The sequence below is a fragment of the Chrysochloris asiatica genome, unplaced genomic scaffold (genome assembly GCF_000296735.1).
Source record: "Chrysochloris asiatica unplaced genomic scaffold, ChrAsi1.0 scaffold00303, whole genome shotgun sequence".
Classification (NCBI taxonomy): Eukaryota; Metazoa; Chordata; class Mammalia; order Afrosoricida; family Chrysochloridae; genus Chrysochloris; species Chrysochloris asiatica.
In genome coordinates, this window is record NW_006408821.1 from 216,161 (window position 1) to 229,470 (window position 13,310).

The following is a 13,310-nucleotide window of genomic DNA, read 5'->3' on the forward strand; positions in this document are numbered from 1 at the left end:
TTCTTCCTTATTTTTCTCAACTCCATTGTATAGTGTTTTGATACATTTTATAATCATTTTTCTGAATTCCTTCTCAGGCATTTCCAAAGCCTGCCCAGTCACTTTATCTGGTTTCTGGACATGTGCAGATATGGTCATCTGCTTCTGTTTTTTTTGGCATCTTCAGGGGTGATCTGTGGCCTTAATACTTTGATGGGTATTTTTTTGGTATTTTTTATGCTTTCTGATTGCTTCCAGGTAGGTATGATCAGGAAATGGGCTTTCCTTTTCACTCTTCTTCTTGAGAAATTTTAAGATGCCACTGTTGGTTGTTTTGATATAACTTAGGATTTAATTTTCGACTTATTTCCTTTTTTGCTTGTCCCGCTCCACAGTCCCCATTCAGGCCTTTTTTCTAGTTCTAAACAATTCAGGGCCGGCTGTGGCTGATTGGTTTTAATTTGAAACTGTCTCTTTAAATTTCAAGGAGATCTGTGTGCATGCGTAGTAGAACCCTCCGAGGATGGGCCTGGGGTGCCCACTAGATCAGGCACCCCTACAGTCGCCAGAATGGAGGTATGCAGACAGCAAGGGATCAATGAAAAGATACCAAAAGAAAAGAATGTCCACTCCTTTATCTCTGCTGTTCTGCCAGGCATCTATGACCACTCCGATCCGTCCCCTGCTTGGTCTCACCCAAGATGGCAGCTCCTGGAGCAGCTGAGCATCCCGAACTAGAAAGCAATGGATTTTTTGCTTCTGCCACAAATTCCCCCAGCTATAAGCCTTCCAACCTTCTAAATATTCCTTTATATGTGGTTCCGAGTTCTGGGATCAGCCCCTGAGCCTGCTTGGTCGGGTATTCTGTGTTGTTGCTGGCTGAGCTCTTTACTACACTTCCACCCAATCCGCCATCTTGTTTGTTCTCCCTGTCCTGAAGGATCTTGATTGCTTGCCTTGATGGCTTCCTGGTGAATAGCTGGCTTGTTCCTGTGGTAGCCAGTCATGCTGGCATATTTGTTTGGGGTTTTTCCTAATCTTTCTTTGAAGATGTATCTTCTGTTGCTCTGGCTTTTCCAGGCTGGTCTGCTTGTCCTTTCTAGTGGGCATGTCCCACTTCAGAGGGTTCTGGATGGTGCTCAAGAGTCCACCTAAGGTCCTATACTCTGCTAAGACTCCACAGGAGGCCTATTTCACTGGGCAAGTTATAGAACCCCTTTTAGGTATTCCAATCAGTTATAGGCTGAAGACAGGCTTACAGGTTTTCTCTAATCATGTTTCCCAACATTCCTTTCTATCCCACTCAAGTGTCTACTTTACAGTAGTAGGCAAGAGAAACAGATATTCATAAAACAGTCAAGCATCTTAGTATTATTTCCCCTCTTCAAACTATGCCTGGATCCCTGTATCACATAGCTCTGTTGTTCCAAAGATGAGCATGCATCACTATTTACCTCTGTCCCACTGAGGCCATGTAAACCTGTCTCAGTGTTCCCGTATCTATCTTGTTCTTCCACCTCCTTCCCCTTCTTGTATTGGCCTTCCCAACACCCGAACTAAAACCCCAACCCCAACCCCACTGTTGTGGTTATCTTATATTCCATTAAATCTTCCCTCCATTTATGACAGTGTATTTTATCCTGTAATCTACCTGACCTTATGACCACCTGTAACTCTGTTCCCTGTTTTTACCTTCTTTCACATTGTAGTTGTTTTGATCATAGACTGACCTCCCAGATTCTGTTCTTATACTTTTATTCTGTTCTCGACTGTTTCATTTGTCGATTGAGTTCAGGGTGATGCTGCCATGAACGTCAATCTCTGGTTATTTTCTTCTGTTGTTGGTTCTCAGGCCACAGAACTCCCTTTAGGATGTTTTTATTACACCATCGTATTTGAGTGACAGCTTTGCTGGGTAGAGGATCCTTGGTTGGCAGTTTTGTTTTTGTTTTATCTTTCAGGATTTTATATATGTGTCTCCATTGCCTTCTTGTCTGCATAGTTTCTGTTGAGAGGTCCGAGCTTAATCTGTTTACTTGCCTTTGTATGTTACACTTCTCTTTTCCGTAGCTGCCTTCAGGATTCTGTACTTATCTTTGAATTTAGAGACCTTGATTATGATATGTCTTGGTGATTTACTTTTAGAGCCTATCCTTCCTGGGGTTCATTGAGCTTCTTGAATGCTTATCTTTTTGCTTTTCAGGATGTTAGGAAAATTTTCTTCCAGCAAGTCTTCAATTATCTCCTCTGTGGACTTCTGTGATTCTTCCTGTTCTGGAATGCTGATAATTCTTAATTTATTCCTCTTTATCTTGTCCAACATGGATCTTACACCTTCTCCAGATTTTTTTAATACAATATTGTGCTTGCTCTTCTATCTTAATAGTGTTGAGAGATTTATCTTCTAGCTCACTAGTTCTGGCTTCTGACTCTTCAGTTGTTCTCCTTTACCCTTTCATTGTATTGTCCATTTCTGATATTCTGTTATTAATCATTTGGATCTCTTTCTGTAGGTTTTGAATTGTTTCCAGTGCTGTATCTATCTTACTTGATTGTTCCTGTTGCACTTTCCTGACTTCTTCCTTATTTTTCTCAACTCCATTTTATAGTGTTTTGATACGTTTTATAATCATTTTTCTGAATTCCTTCTTAGGCATTTCCAATGCCTCTGTATCTTTAAGTAGGTCTGCTTCCAGCTCATTTGCCTCAGTCACTTTATCTCGTTTCTGGACATGTGCTGATATAGTCATCTGCTTCTATTTTTTGGGCATATTTCAGGAGTTAGCTGTGGCCTTAATACTTAGATGGGTTTGGATTTTGGTATTTTTTATGCTTCCTGATTGCCTCCAGGCAGATGTGATCAGGAGATGGGCTTCCTTTTTTATGCTTCTTCCTGAGAAATTTCAGGATGCCACTGTTGGTCGTTATGATGTAATTCAGGATTTAATTTTCAGCGTATTTCGTTTTTAGTCTGCCTGTCCTGCTCCACAATCCACGTTCAGGCCTTTGTCCTAGTGATAAACAGTTCAGGGCCAGCTGTGGCCGTTCTGCTCCATTTGGTTTTAAGTGAAAATTGTCTATTTAAAATTTGAGGAGATCTGTGTGTATGTGTAGTAGTACCCTCTGGGGGTGGGTTGTCCACTCGCTCAGACACCCCCTCTAGTCACATGAATGGAAGTACACAGACAGCGAGAGAGCAATGAACAGATAGAAAAAAAAAAAAGAAAAAAGAATGTCCACGCTTTTATCTCTGCAGTTCTGTCAGGCATCCATGGCTGCTCTGATCCTTTCCCTGCTTGGTCTTACCCAAGATGGCGCCTCTGAGAGTAGCTGAGCATCCTGGATTAGAAAGTACTGGATTTCTTGGTTCTGCTGCAAATTCCCCTAGCTGTAAGCCTTCCCACCTTCTAAATATTCATTTATATGTGGTTCTGAGTCCTGGCACCATCCTCTGAGCCTGCTTGGTCCAGTATTCTGTGTTGTTGCTGATGGAGCACTTCACTGTACTTCCACCTGATCAGCCATCTTGTTTGTTCTTCTTCCATCTTCTTTTGATACTTCCTGCATTATTCAATAGTCTGCCAATTGTTGTTGCTGTTAGGTGCCCTTGAGTCCGTTCCTGGCTCATAACAACCTTATGCACAAAAGAATGAAAAACTGTCCGGCACTATACCATCCTAACAATTGTCGGTAATAGTGAGCTTGTTGCTTCTGCCTCTGTGTCTGTCTGTCTCATTGTGAATATTCCTTTTGTTCACTGAGCCTCCACTTTACCAAGCATAATATCCTTCTCCAAGATCCCTCTTGATAATCTATCCAAAGTTTGAGACACAAAATCTGGCTATCCTGGCTTTTAAGGAGCATTCTGGTTGTACTTTTTCCAAAACAGATTTCTTTGTTTTTCTGGCAACACTGTAACTCAACTGCATCAATTCTTCTATGGTTGGGTGAGGAACACCTTAGTCATCATACTGACTTCTGTATTCTTGAACAGTTTAAAGAGATCTTGTATGGCAGGTTTGTCTAAGCTGTGCCTTGTTTAATTTCTGGACTGCTGTGGATGCAGGCAAAATGAAGTCTTTGACAACTTCTGTCTTTTCTCCTTTTATGTTATCCACTGGTCCAGTGGGTGAGGATTTTTTTTCCTTTACGTTAATATGCAACCCATACTGAAGGTGGTGTTCTTTAATCTTCATGATAAATATTTTCAGTCCTCTTTGCTTTCAGCAAGCAAGGTTGTATCAACTGCATATTGCAGGTTGTTAAATGAGTCTTCCTCCAATCCTGATGCTGCGTTCTTCATATAATCCAGCTTCTCGGATAATTTGCTCAGCATACAGATTAAATATGGTGAAAAAATACCATCCTGGCACACACCTTTACTAATTTTAAACCATTCATGTCGCTTTGTTCTCTTTGAACGAATACCTCTTGGTCTATGCACAGGTTCCTGATGAGCACTTATTAATTAAGTGTTCTGGAATACTCATTCTCGCAATGTTGTTTCATAGCTTGTTATAATCCACACAGTTGAAAGTCTTTGCATAATTATTAAAGCACATTTTTCTGGTATTCTCTGATCTCAGCCAATGATATCCCTAGTTCACCTCATTGTCTGAATCAGACTTGAATCTGTGGCAGTTCCCTATTAATGTACTGTTGTAGCCTTTTTTTAAAAAATATTTTTATCAAAATTTTACTTTCATGTGATATTAATGATACCGTCTGATGATTTCTGCATTTCGTTGGGTCACATCTCTTTTGAATGGTCACAAGTATGAATGTCTTTCAATCAGTTGACTAGATATCTGTCTTCTAAATTTCCTGGAATTGATGACTGCATCAGTGCTGCAGCATCAGTTTGTTGAAAGATTTCAATTTGGAGTCTATCAATTCTCAGGGCCTGATTTTTCCAATACTTTTACTGCAACTTGCACTCCTTCCTTGAGTATCATTAGCTCTTGATCACATAGTATCTCTTGCTGTGGTTTAACATCATCCGTTTCTTTTGGATACAGTGAGTTTGCATTCTTTCCATTTACTTTTGATGCTTTCTGCATCTTTCAATATTTTTCTTATAAATCTTTCAATATTGCAAGTTGAGGCTTGAATTTTTTCTTCAGTTCTTTCAGTTTGAGAAATATTGTGTGTGTTACTCCATTTTAGCTTTCTAACCCCAGGTCTTTGCACATTTCATTGTCATTCTTGATTTTGTCTTCTTGAGCTACCCTTTAAATTTTTCTTTTCGGCCCCTTGACTTCCTCATTCCTCCCATTTGCTTTAACAACTCTGTGCTGGAGAACAAGTTTCTTTATTGTCTTCTTAATGACCTTTAGCTGTTTTCTTGAATGATGTTCTTGATTTCATCCCACAACTCTTCTGGTCTTACATTATTAATGTCTACTGCATCAAATCTCTTCTAGAGATGATCCCTAAATCCAGGTGGGATGTGTTCAAGGTCAGATTTTGGGTCTTGTGGAGTTGTTTTAATTTTCTTCAGCGTCAGCCTGAGCTTTCATATGAGCAATTGATGGCCTGTCTCACAGTCGGCCCCTGGCCTTGTTTTGGCTGATGGTAATGGAGCTTTTTCCCTGTCTTTCCAAAGACCTAGTGTAATTTCTGTGTATTCCATTTGATGTGTTTTTTATGTTGTTTTTAAAAGGTGTTTTAATGAATAAGTCGTTGGCTTGCAAAGTTCCGTCATGGAATCCGCAGCATAGTTTGTCTCTCACCAAGACCATAATTTCCGATTACTGATCCTTCCTCTTAGTTTCCAGACTTTGCATTCCAGCCACCAGTAAATATCATTACATCTTGATTGCATATTTCATTGATTTCAGACTGAAGAAATTGGTGGAATTCTTAAATTGCATCATCACTGGTTGTACTGGTTGGTGTATAAATTTGAATAACAGTGGTATTTGGTAGGTAAATTGGAATAATAGTGGTATTAACTGGTCCTCTTTGTAAGCATATGAATATTATCCTAGCACACGCAGCATTACACTTCAAGATAGATATTGAAATTTTATTTTGGATGATGAAAGTGTTAACATTCATCTTCTGTTTGTCATTCCCAGCATAGTAAAACATGTGATTGTCAGATTCAGAATGACCAATACCAGTTTTTTTCAGCTCACTGATCCCTAGGATATCAATCTTATGCATTCCATTTCATCAGTGACAACTTGGTACATTTCATATTCAGTTTATTAATAGATGTTTACAGCTGTTTGTCATTTTGTGTTGTGTCCCATCAGCAAATGAAGGTCCCAAAAGATTTGCCCTATTCATGTCACAGTCACTTTAATTTGTTGTTAGTCATATTTTATTTGCCTTACAACCTAAGGGACTCCATCTTCTGGCACTGTCTCTCACAATATTCTTTAGCTATTGTTCATATTTAATTATTCAAGTCTTCTGGTACTATTTTACCATGTTCTACTGCTGTTCATAAGGTTTTCAGTGGCTAAACATATAGAAGTAGCCTGCCTCTTCTTTTTCCTAGTTTGAAGCTCAACTGAAACCTGCCCACCATGGGTGTACCTACCTGCACATATTTAAAGTACCGGTGGCATGACTTCCAGCATCATAGCAACATGGGAGCCACCACAGTATGACAAACTGACAGATGAGTGGTCTGCCATTTTATAGAATACTACAGTATAGCACCTCAAGGCTTGAATATTTTCTTCAGTTCTTTCAGCTTGAGAAACGCTATCGTGTTGGTTTTCTAACTCCAGGTCTTTGCACTTTTCTTTATACTTTGTCTTCTTGAGGTGAACTTTGAAACTGTCTGTTCACCTCTTTTGTTTCATCATTTTTCTAGTTGCTTTAGCTTCTCTACATGGAAGAGGAAGTTTCAGAGTCATTCTGATATAAATTCTGGTCATTTCTCTATTTCCTGCCTTTTTAATGACCTTTATGTTGTTGAAAATGGTTTTTGCAATGAATAGTTGTTACTCTTGCACAATTCTGTCATGCAGTCTCCAGCATTGTTTCTATCACCAAGAACATGTTTTCCAACTTCTGCATTCCATTTATCAGTAATTCTCAATGCATGTTTGAAAATTTAAGACTTCAAAAGTTGATAAATATCTTCAATTCCTTCTTCCTTGGTTTTAATAGTTGCTGGGTAAATTTGAATAATAGTTGTATTAACTGGTCTTTTCCTTGCAGACATATGGATAGTATCTTATCACTAGCAGCATTGTATTTCAGGATAGATCTTGAAATATTCTTTTTAATAATGAATGCAATGCCTTTCCACTTCAATTTGTGATTCCCATCATAGTACACCATATGATTATCTGATTCAAAATGTCGAATACATTTCAGCCTACTAGTGGTTACGAATCAGGCTGCGAACCACCAGGTCAGCAATTTGAAACTACCAGCTGTTCCGCAGGAGAAAGATGAGGCTTTCTACTCCCATAAAGATTTACAGCCTTGGAAACCCTGTACAGGGTTGCTATGAGTCAGAACCAGCTCCACAGCACATAACAACAACAATAGTGCCTAAGATATCTATCTTTACAAGTATAATTTCATTTTTGTAGACTTCCAATTTTCTTAGATTCATATTTCTTACATTCGATATTCTGATTGTTAATGGATATTTGCAGCTGTTTATTCTCATTTCGAGTATTGATTGATTAGCAAATGAAAATTCCTAAAACTTTGCTGCATCCACTTCATTCAAGTCAATCTATTTTGAGGAAACAGTTCTATCCTAGTTGTATTTTGAGTGCCTTCATGCCTGAGGGGCTTATCATCTGTCGCTTTATCATACAATGTTCCATTGCTAGTCATAAGTTTTAAAGTGGCCAGTTTTGGTTTTTTTTGTGTGTGTTTTTCAGAAATGGATTTCCAAGTCCTTCTACCTAATCTGTCTTAGTCTGGAAACTCTTTGGAAATCTGTTTCCCATGAGTAACCTGCTACATGTAACCTGCTGATGTTTCTCTCTAATACGTAATACTTAGACTAGTGGTGGGGAATGGAGAGTTACTAGCTTTTTTGTTTCTGTGTAATTATTTAATTTTTTTGAATAAGTAAATAAGCTCAAAAACAAGAAAGGGTTCAATGTTTAATAAAAAGTTTTCTGGCCATCCTTGACTCTCATTGCCTAAATTCTCACTCATTCACCACCAGTAACTACAATGTTTGGTTTTCATGTGCACCCTTTCTGGATTTTTGCATGCCTTTCCAGAAGTTGGCAATTTATTATACATAATGCTGATTTTTGCCTTTTCATCAACAGAATACCTGTTTGAAAAATGGTTGTTGTTGTTAAGTGCCATCGAGTCAGTACTGACTCATAGTGACCTTATGCACAGTAGAACAAAACACTGCTTCATCCTGGGCCAACCTCACTGCTGTTGCCACGCTTGAATCCATTGATGCTGCCACTTGGTCACTCCATCTCATTGGGGGTCTGCCTCTTTTTCTGTGACCCTCCCCCTTGCCAAACATGATATCCTTCTCCCGCGACTTGTCCCTCCTGACAATATGTCCAAAGTGTAAGAGACGAAATTTGACCACTGTGGCCTTCAAGGAGCACTCTGGCTGCACTTCTTCCAAAATGGATGTATTGGTTCTTTTGGCAGCCCATGGCACTTTCCATATTCTCCTCCAACACCATAACTCAAAAGCATCAATTCTTCTCCTGTCGTCTTATTCACTGTCCAGCTTTTGCATGCATATGAGGTTATTGAAAATACCATGTCTTGGGTCAGGTGCACCTTAGTCCTCATGCTGACATTTTTCTCTTCAACACTTTAAAAAGGTCTTATGCAACAGATTTGCCTAATGCACTACATCATTTGATCTCTTGATTGCTGCTTCCATGAGTGTTGCTAGTTGATCCAAGAAGAATGAAGTCCTTGACAACTTCAATCTTTTTTCCGTTAATAAGAATGTTGTTTATTGGTCCAGTGGTGGGGATTTTTATTTTCTTTACATTGTGATGTAATCCATACCAAAAGCTGTGTGCTCTTTGATCTTCATCAGTAAATGTTTTTTAAGTCCTCTTCACTTTCAGCAAGCAAGGTTGTATCATCTGCATATCGCAGGTTGTTAATGAATCTTTCCCCAATCCTGATGCCACATTTTTCTTAGTGGAACCCAGTTTCTTGGATTATTTGCTCAGCATACAGGTAGAGTAAGTATGGTGAAAGAATATAACCTTGTCGCACACCTTTCTTAATTTTAAACCATCCAGCATTCTTATGTTCTGTTTGAACAACTGCCTCTTGGACCAGGTACAGATTTCTCATGAGCACAATTAAGTGTTCCGGTATACTCAGACTTCGCAATGTTGTCCATAGCTTGTCATCATCCACATAATCGAAAGCCTTTTCATAGCCAATAAAGCACAGATAAATATCTTTCCGATATTCTCTGATTTCAGCCAAGATCCATTGGACATCAGCAATGAAATCCTTCGTTCCATGGACTCTTCTCAATCCGGCTTGAACCTCTGGAAGTTCTCTGTCAATGTATGATTGTAATACTTTAGTAAAACTTTACTTGCATGGGATATCAAAGAGATTGTCCAATGATTTCCGCATTCTGTTGGGTCACCTCTCTTTGGAATGGGCACAAATACGGATCTCTTCCAATCAGTTGGCCAGATAGTTGTCTTTCAAATTTCTTGGCAGAGATGAGTGACTGCCTCCTGAGCCGCTTCACTTTCTTGAAAGATTTCAATTTTTATTTCATCAATTCCTGGTGCCTTGTTCTTTGTCAGTTCCTTCAATGCACTTTGAACTTCCTCCTTCTGTATCAATGGCTCTTGATCAAATGCTACCTTTTGAAACCGTTGAACATTAATCATTTCCTTTTGGTACAGTGTCTCTGTGTATTCCTTCCATCTTCTCTTGATGCTGTCTGCATCATTCAATTATTTGCCCAGAGAATCCTTCAATAATCAAAGTCGAGGCTTGCCTTTTTTCTTCAGTTTCCCCAGCTTGAGTAATGCTGACCGTGTTCTTCCTTTTTGGCTTTCTTATTCCAGATTTTTGTACATTTTGTTGTAATATTTGGCTTTATCTTCTCGAGCTGATCTTTGAAATTTTTTGTTCATTTCTTGTACCTCATCATTTTTTTCCATTTGCTTTATCATCTCTGCTCTAGAGACCAAGTTCCAGTGTCTCTTCTGACATCCATTGTGACCTTTTTCGTCTGTCTCGTTTATGACTTTTTGGTTTTTCATGTATGATCTTCTTGATGTCATCCCACAACTCTTCTGGTCTTCGGGCTTTAGTGTTTAATATATAAAATCTGTTCTTCAGATGAAAAATGGTACCACCATATAATTTTAATTAGCTTTTTTCTCATCGATGATTTTTCACTGTTGTTTCTTTATTGTTACTGAATTATTTCTTTTTCCTTTATATAAGCCATATGTCATTTCTGCTTTTTTCTAATATTATATGAGTTGCAAATATTTTTCCTATTTTGGGTATGTCAGCAGGTTGGAATACAGCTACATCAACAGGGTGAAATGTCTATGCTTTGTTGGTTTTGTACCTGTATCATGTGACATTCTTTTCTTTAGCCTTCAAGGAAAAGAGGGAGTCCTTTCTGTTGGCACCAGATTGAAGTATATCTGAAATAAGGCTCCCTTTAAATGGATTAGTACTCATTTATACATGTAGTAAAAAGTCAAATACAGAATTTCAGTCTTGTTTTTTTTTTTTTTTTTGGTTGATTTTGTTAAATGCATAAAATGAAGGATAAATACTCATAAGTACAATCTGTGTAACAAAACTCCTAGGTACATAAGAATGCAAACTAACCTGCTGTCAGCACTAAGACCTTATAGCTAAAGGAAAGGAACCACAGAAAGGCAAAGTGTTACTCAGATAAAATGCTCCTACAGCCATCACTTGAAACATATATTTGTAATTTAAAAGGATTGATTATCTGATCTTGGTCATCCTTAGGGAAGGAAGCATCATTCAGGTATAAAATATATGGTGGTGGTTGCAGTGGTGGTGGTAGTTGTGTGCCATTGAGTTGGTTTTGACTCATAGTGACTCTATATAGCATTTCAGAGGCTGTAAACCTTTACAGGAGCAGAAAGCCTCATTCTCTTGTGGAGTTACTGGTGGATTCAAAGAGCTGAACTTGCAGTAAGCAGCACAATGTGTAGCTCCATAAAATATATGGGGGAACTTTAAATATCTTGATAACTCTTCATTAACTTAAATTAAATTAAGTTCAGCTGTTATTAGAAAAAAATTCCTTATGGTTACCAGAGCAGTCACTCAAATTTTGATTCTCTATTACATAGCTGCATTCACATATACTCAAGATGAAGCCTATATAAAGAAAATCACATACACCTGAAATTTATATCCTTCCAAATAATCTTTCAGTATTTTTGGTAATGGCATTCCCCAGGTGGAACCCATGCCCGTCCTCTCACTCTTGCATATCTGAGCATAATAGTTGATTAAATGAGCCCCACTGTCAAATCGTTTAAACTTGGACTTGACAAATGTGATTGAATCTGTTCTGAATTTCCTATCTTGTATTCCATTCATATATTTGTTGGACCTCTTAATGATTTAACAGATAATGTTAGTAGGTAATCTGAATGTGAACTGTCTGTAATCAAGAAAGTTGATGATGCCTCTTTTAATTTCTCTTTGGCTTCATTAACAGTCATACTTCCTCAACATTTTCCTTTTTGACTGAGCTCCCATAGGGCCCTCGCCAGATGGGCCATCTCTAGAGACAGCTGACCTCTAGAGACAGCCTGACTCTGCAGTACCCCCTAGTTCCACATCTTTTCTGAACCATTTCCACACTGCAGAATCATGGAGAAAAGGTCAGGTTGGCAAAAATAGATGTCCACCCAACTGAGCTGGGGTCAAAAAGGGGTATTACATCCTTCCCTGACATCAGTGGGAACTCCAAAACAAGTCCTTGCAGGGTAACTGAATGCTTAATAGAGGGGATGGGGAGCTGCCAGTTCATCTTCCTCAGGTCCGAGTGAAAGAATAGCAAAGCCCCCAGCAAGTGCAGTCGCTTGATGCTAGCCAAGATCCACCCTCTGGTGCCCACGCTGTGGGTACAAGGCATCCTGTAGTTGGGTGGCTGGACACTCAGTGTGTGGCCTTCATCTTGCCAGTGGCTGTGGTTAAGGAACCTCCTGCCTCAGGGGAAGCCCAAAATTGATCCCAGCAGTAAAACTTGGCAACTTAAAACGTTGGCTCTGGGAGTGGTGTCTTTACTCCAGGGTTTTAAAGAAATTAATCTCCAGATAATAGAAAATGTCTGTGATCCTTTTTAACATTTAAAGCTTTGACTAATTTGGAATATATTTCAGATGTCTTTTTGTTCTCCTTAAAGATTTATTGACTAATATGTCCTTTTCTCACTGCTTTAAGGTTCCACCTTTATTAGTTTTCAGTATGTACTTGAATCTATTTCTGAATTATTTAACCAAGTCCCTTTCCCTGTCTATTCATGGGTCAGTTGTTGTAAGTGCCATCAAGTCAGTAACGACTCATAGCAACCTTCTGCACAACAGAACGAAACACTGCCTGGTCCTGGGCCAACCTCACAATTATTGCCGCGCTTGAGCCCATTGATGCTGTCATTTTGCCAGTCCATCTCACTGGGGGTCTTCCTCTTTTTCTCAGACCCTGCACCTTACCAAATCCTGGGTCAGTACCATATGTTAATTAGTGAAGGTTTGTATCTAATAACAAGCATTTCTTCATTGCTTTCACCCCTACCCCAAATTTTCTTTACTATTTTTGTTTCATAAGTTTTCTGGGCCAGGCAACATTCTGTTCTGCTGTGCATACAGCGGCAATGAGTCAGCCAACTTGATAGCAGCTAACAATAACAATAAAGTTTACATGGAAAAAGTTGTCTTAACTCTCCACATTTAGCCTTCCTTCCATAAAAACTATTTCTATTGGGTTCTTCATCGTTTCCTAAATTACAAACAATTAACATCTTTGTTATAATGAATCTTCTAATTTAAATATTTTATCACTATGTAATGGTTTTGTTTTGTTTTGTTTTTCAGTTCTGTCACCATTTTCTTTTCATATTGGTGATACTACAGATCTGGAACCATATTTACATGGAGGCATAGCTATCCAAGTTAAGACTCCTAAAATATTTTGCTTTGTAAGTATTTATTTTCTGCTGTAAAAAAAAAATACTTCTTTTCTCAAAAGTGAGCACTGAGTAGCTACTAATTTGCTACCCTTGCTAGAGAGTAAGATCCCCTAAGAACTGGATTGAACCTCAGCATAGTGATCCTGCTTGGTCACCTTAGAGCAGGTGGTGGCCCGGCAACGTCGGG

The 13,310-nt window shown here is 38.7% G+C and overlaps 1 protein-coding gene across 1 annotated transcript in view; it reads left to right on the forward strand.

The window, feature by feature from the left end:
• Nucleotides 1-13,310, forward strand: part of UBA6 (ubiquitin-like modifier activating enzyme 6) — a 144,894-nt gene that overhangs the window by 54,210 nt on the left and 77,374 nt on the right. Inside the window, exon 10 of the mRNA XM_006874816.1 lies at nt 13,029-13,132. Within this exon, the coding sequence (XP_006874878.1) occupies nt 13,029-13,132 (104 nt within the window). The remainder of the gene's footprint in view (nt 1-13,028; nt 13,133-13,310) is intronic.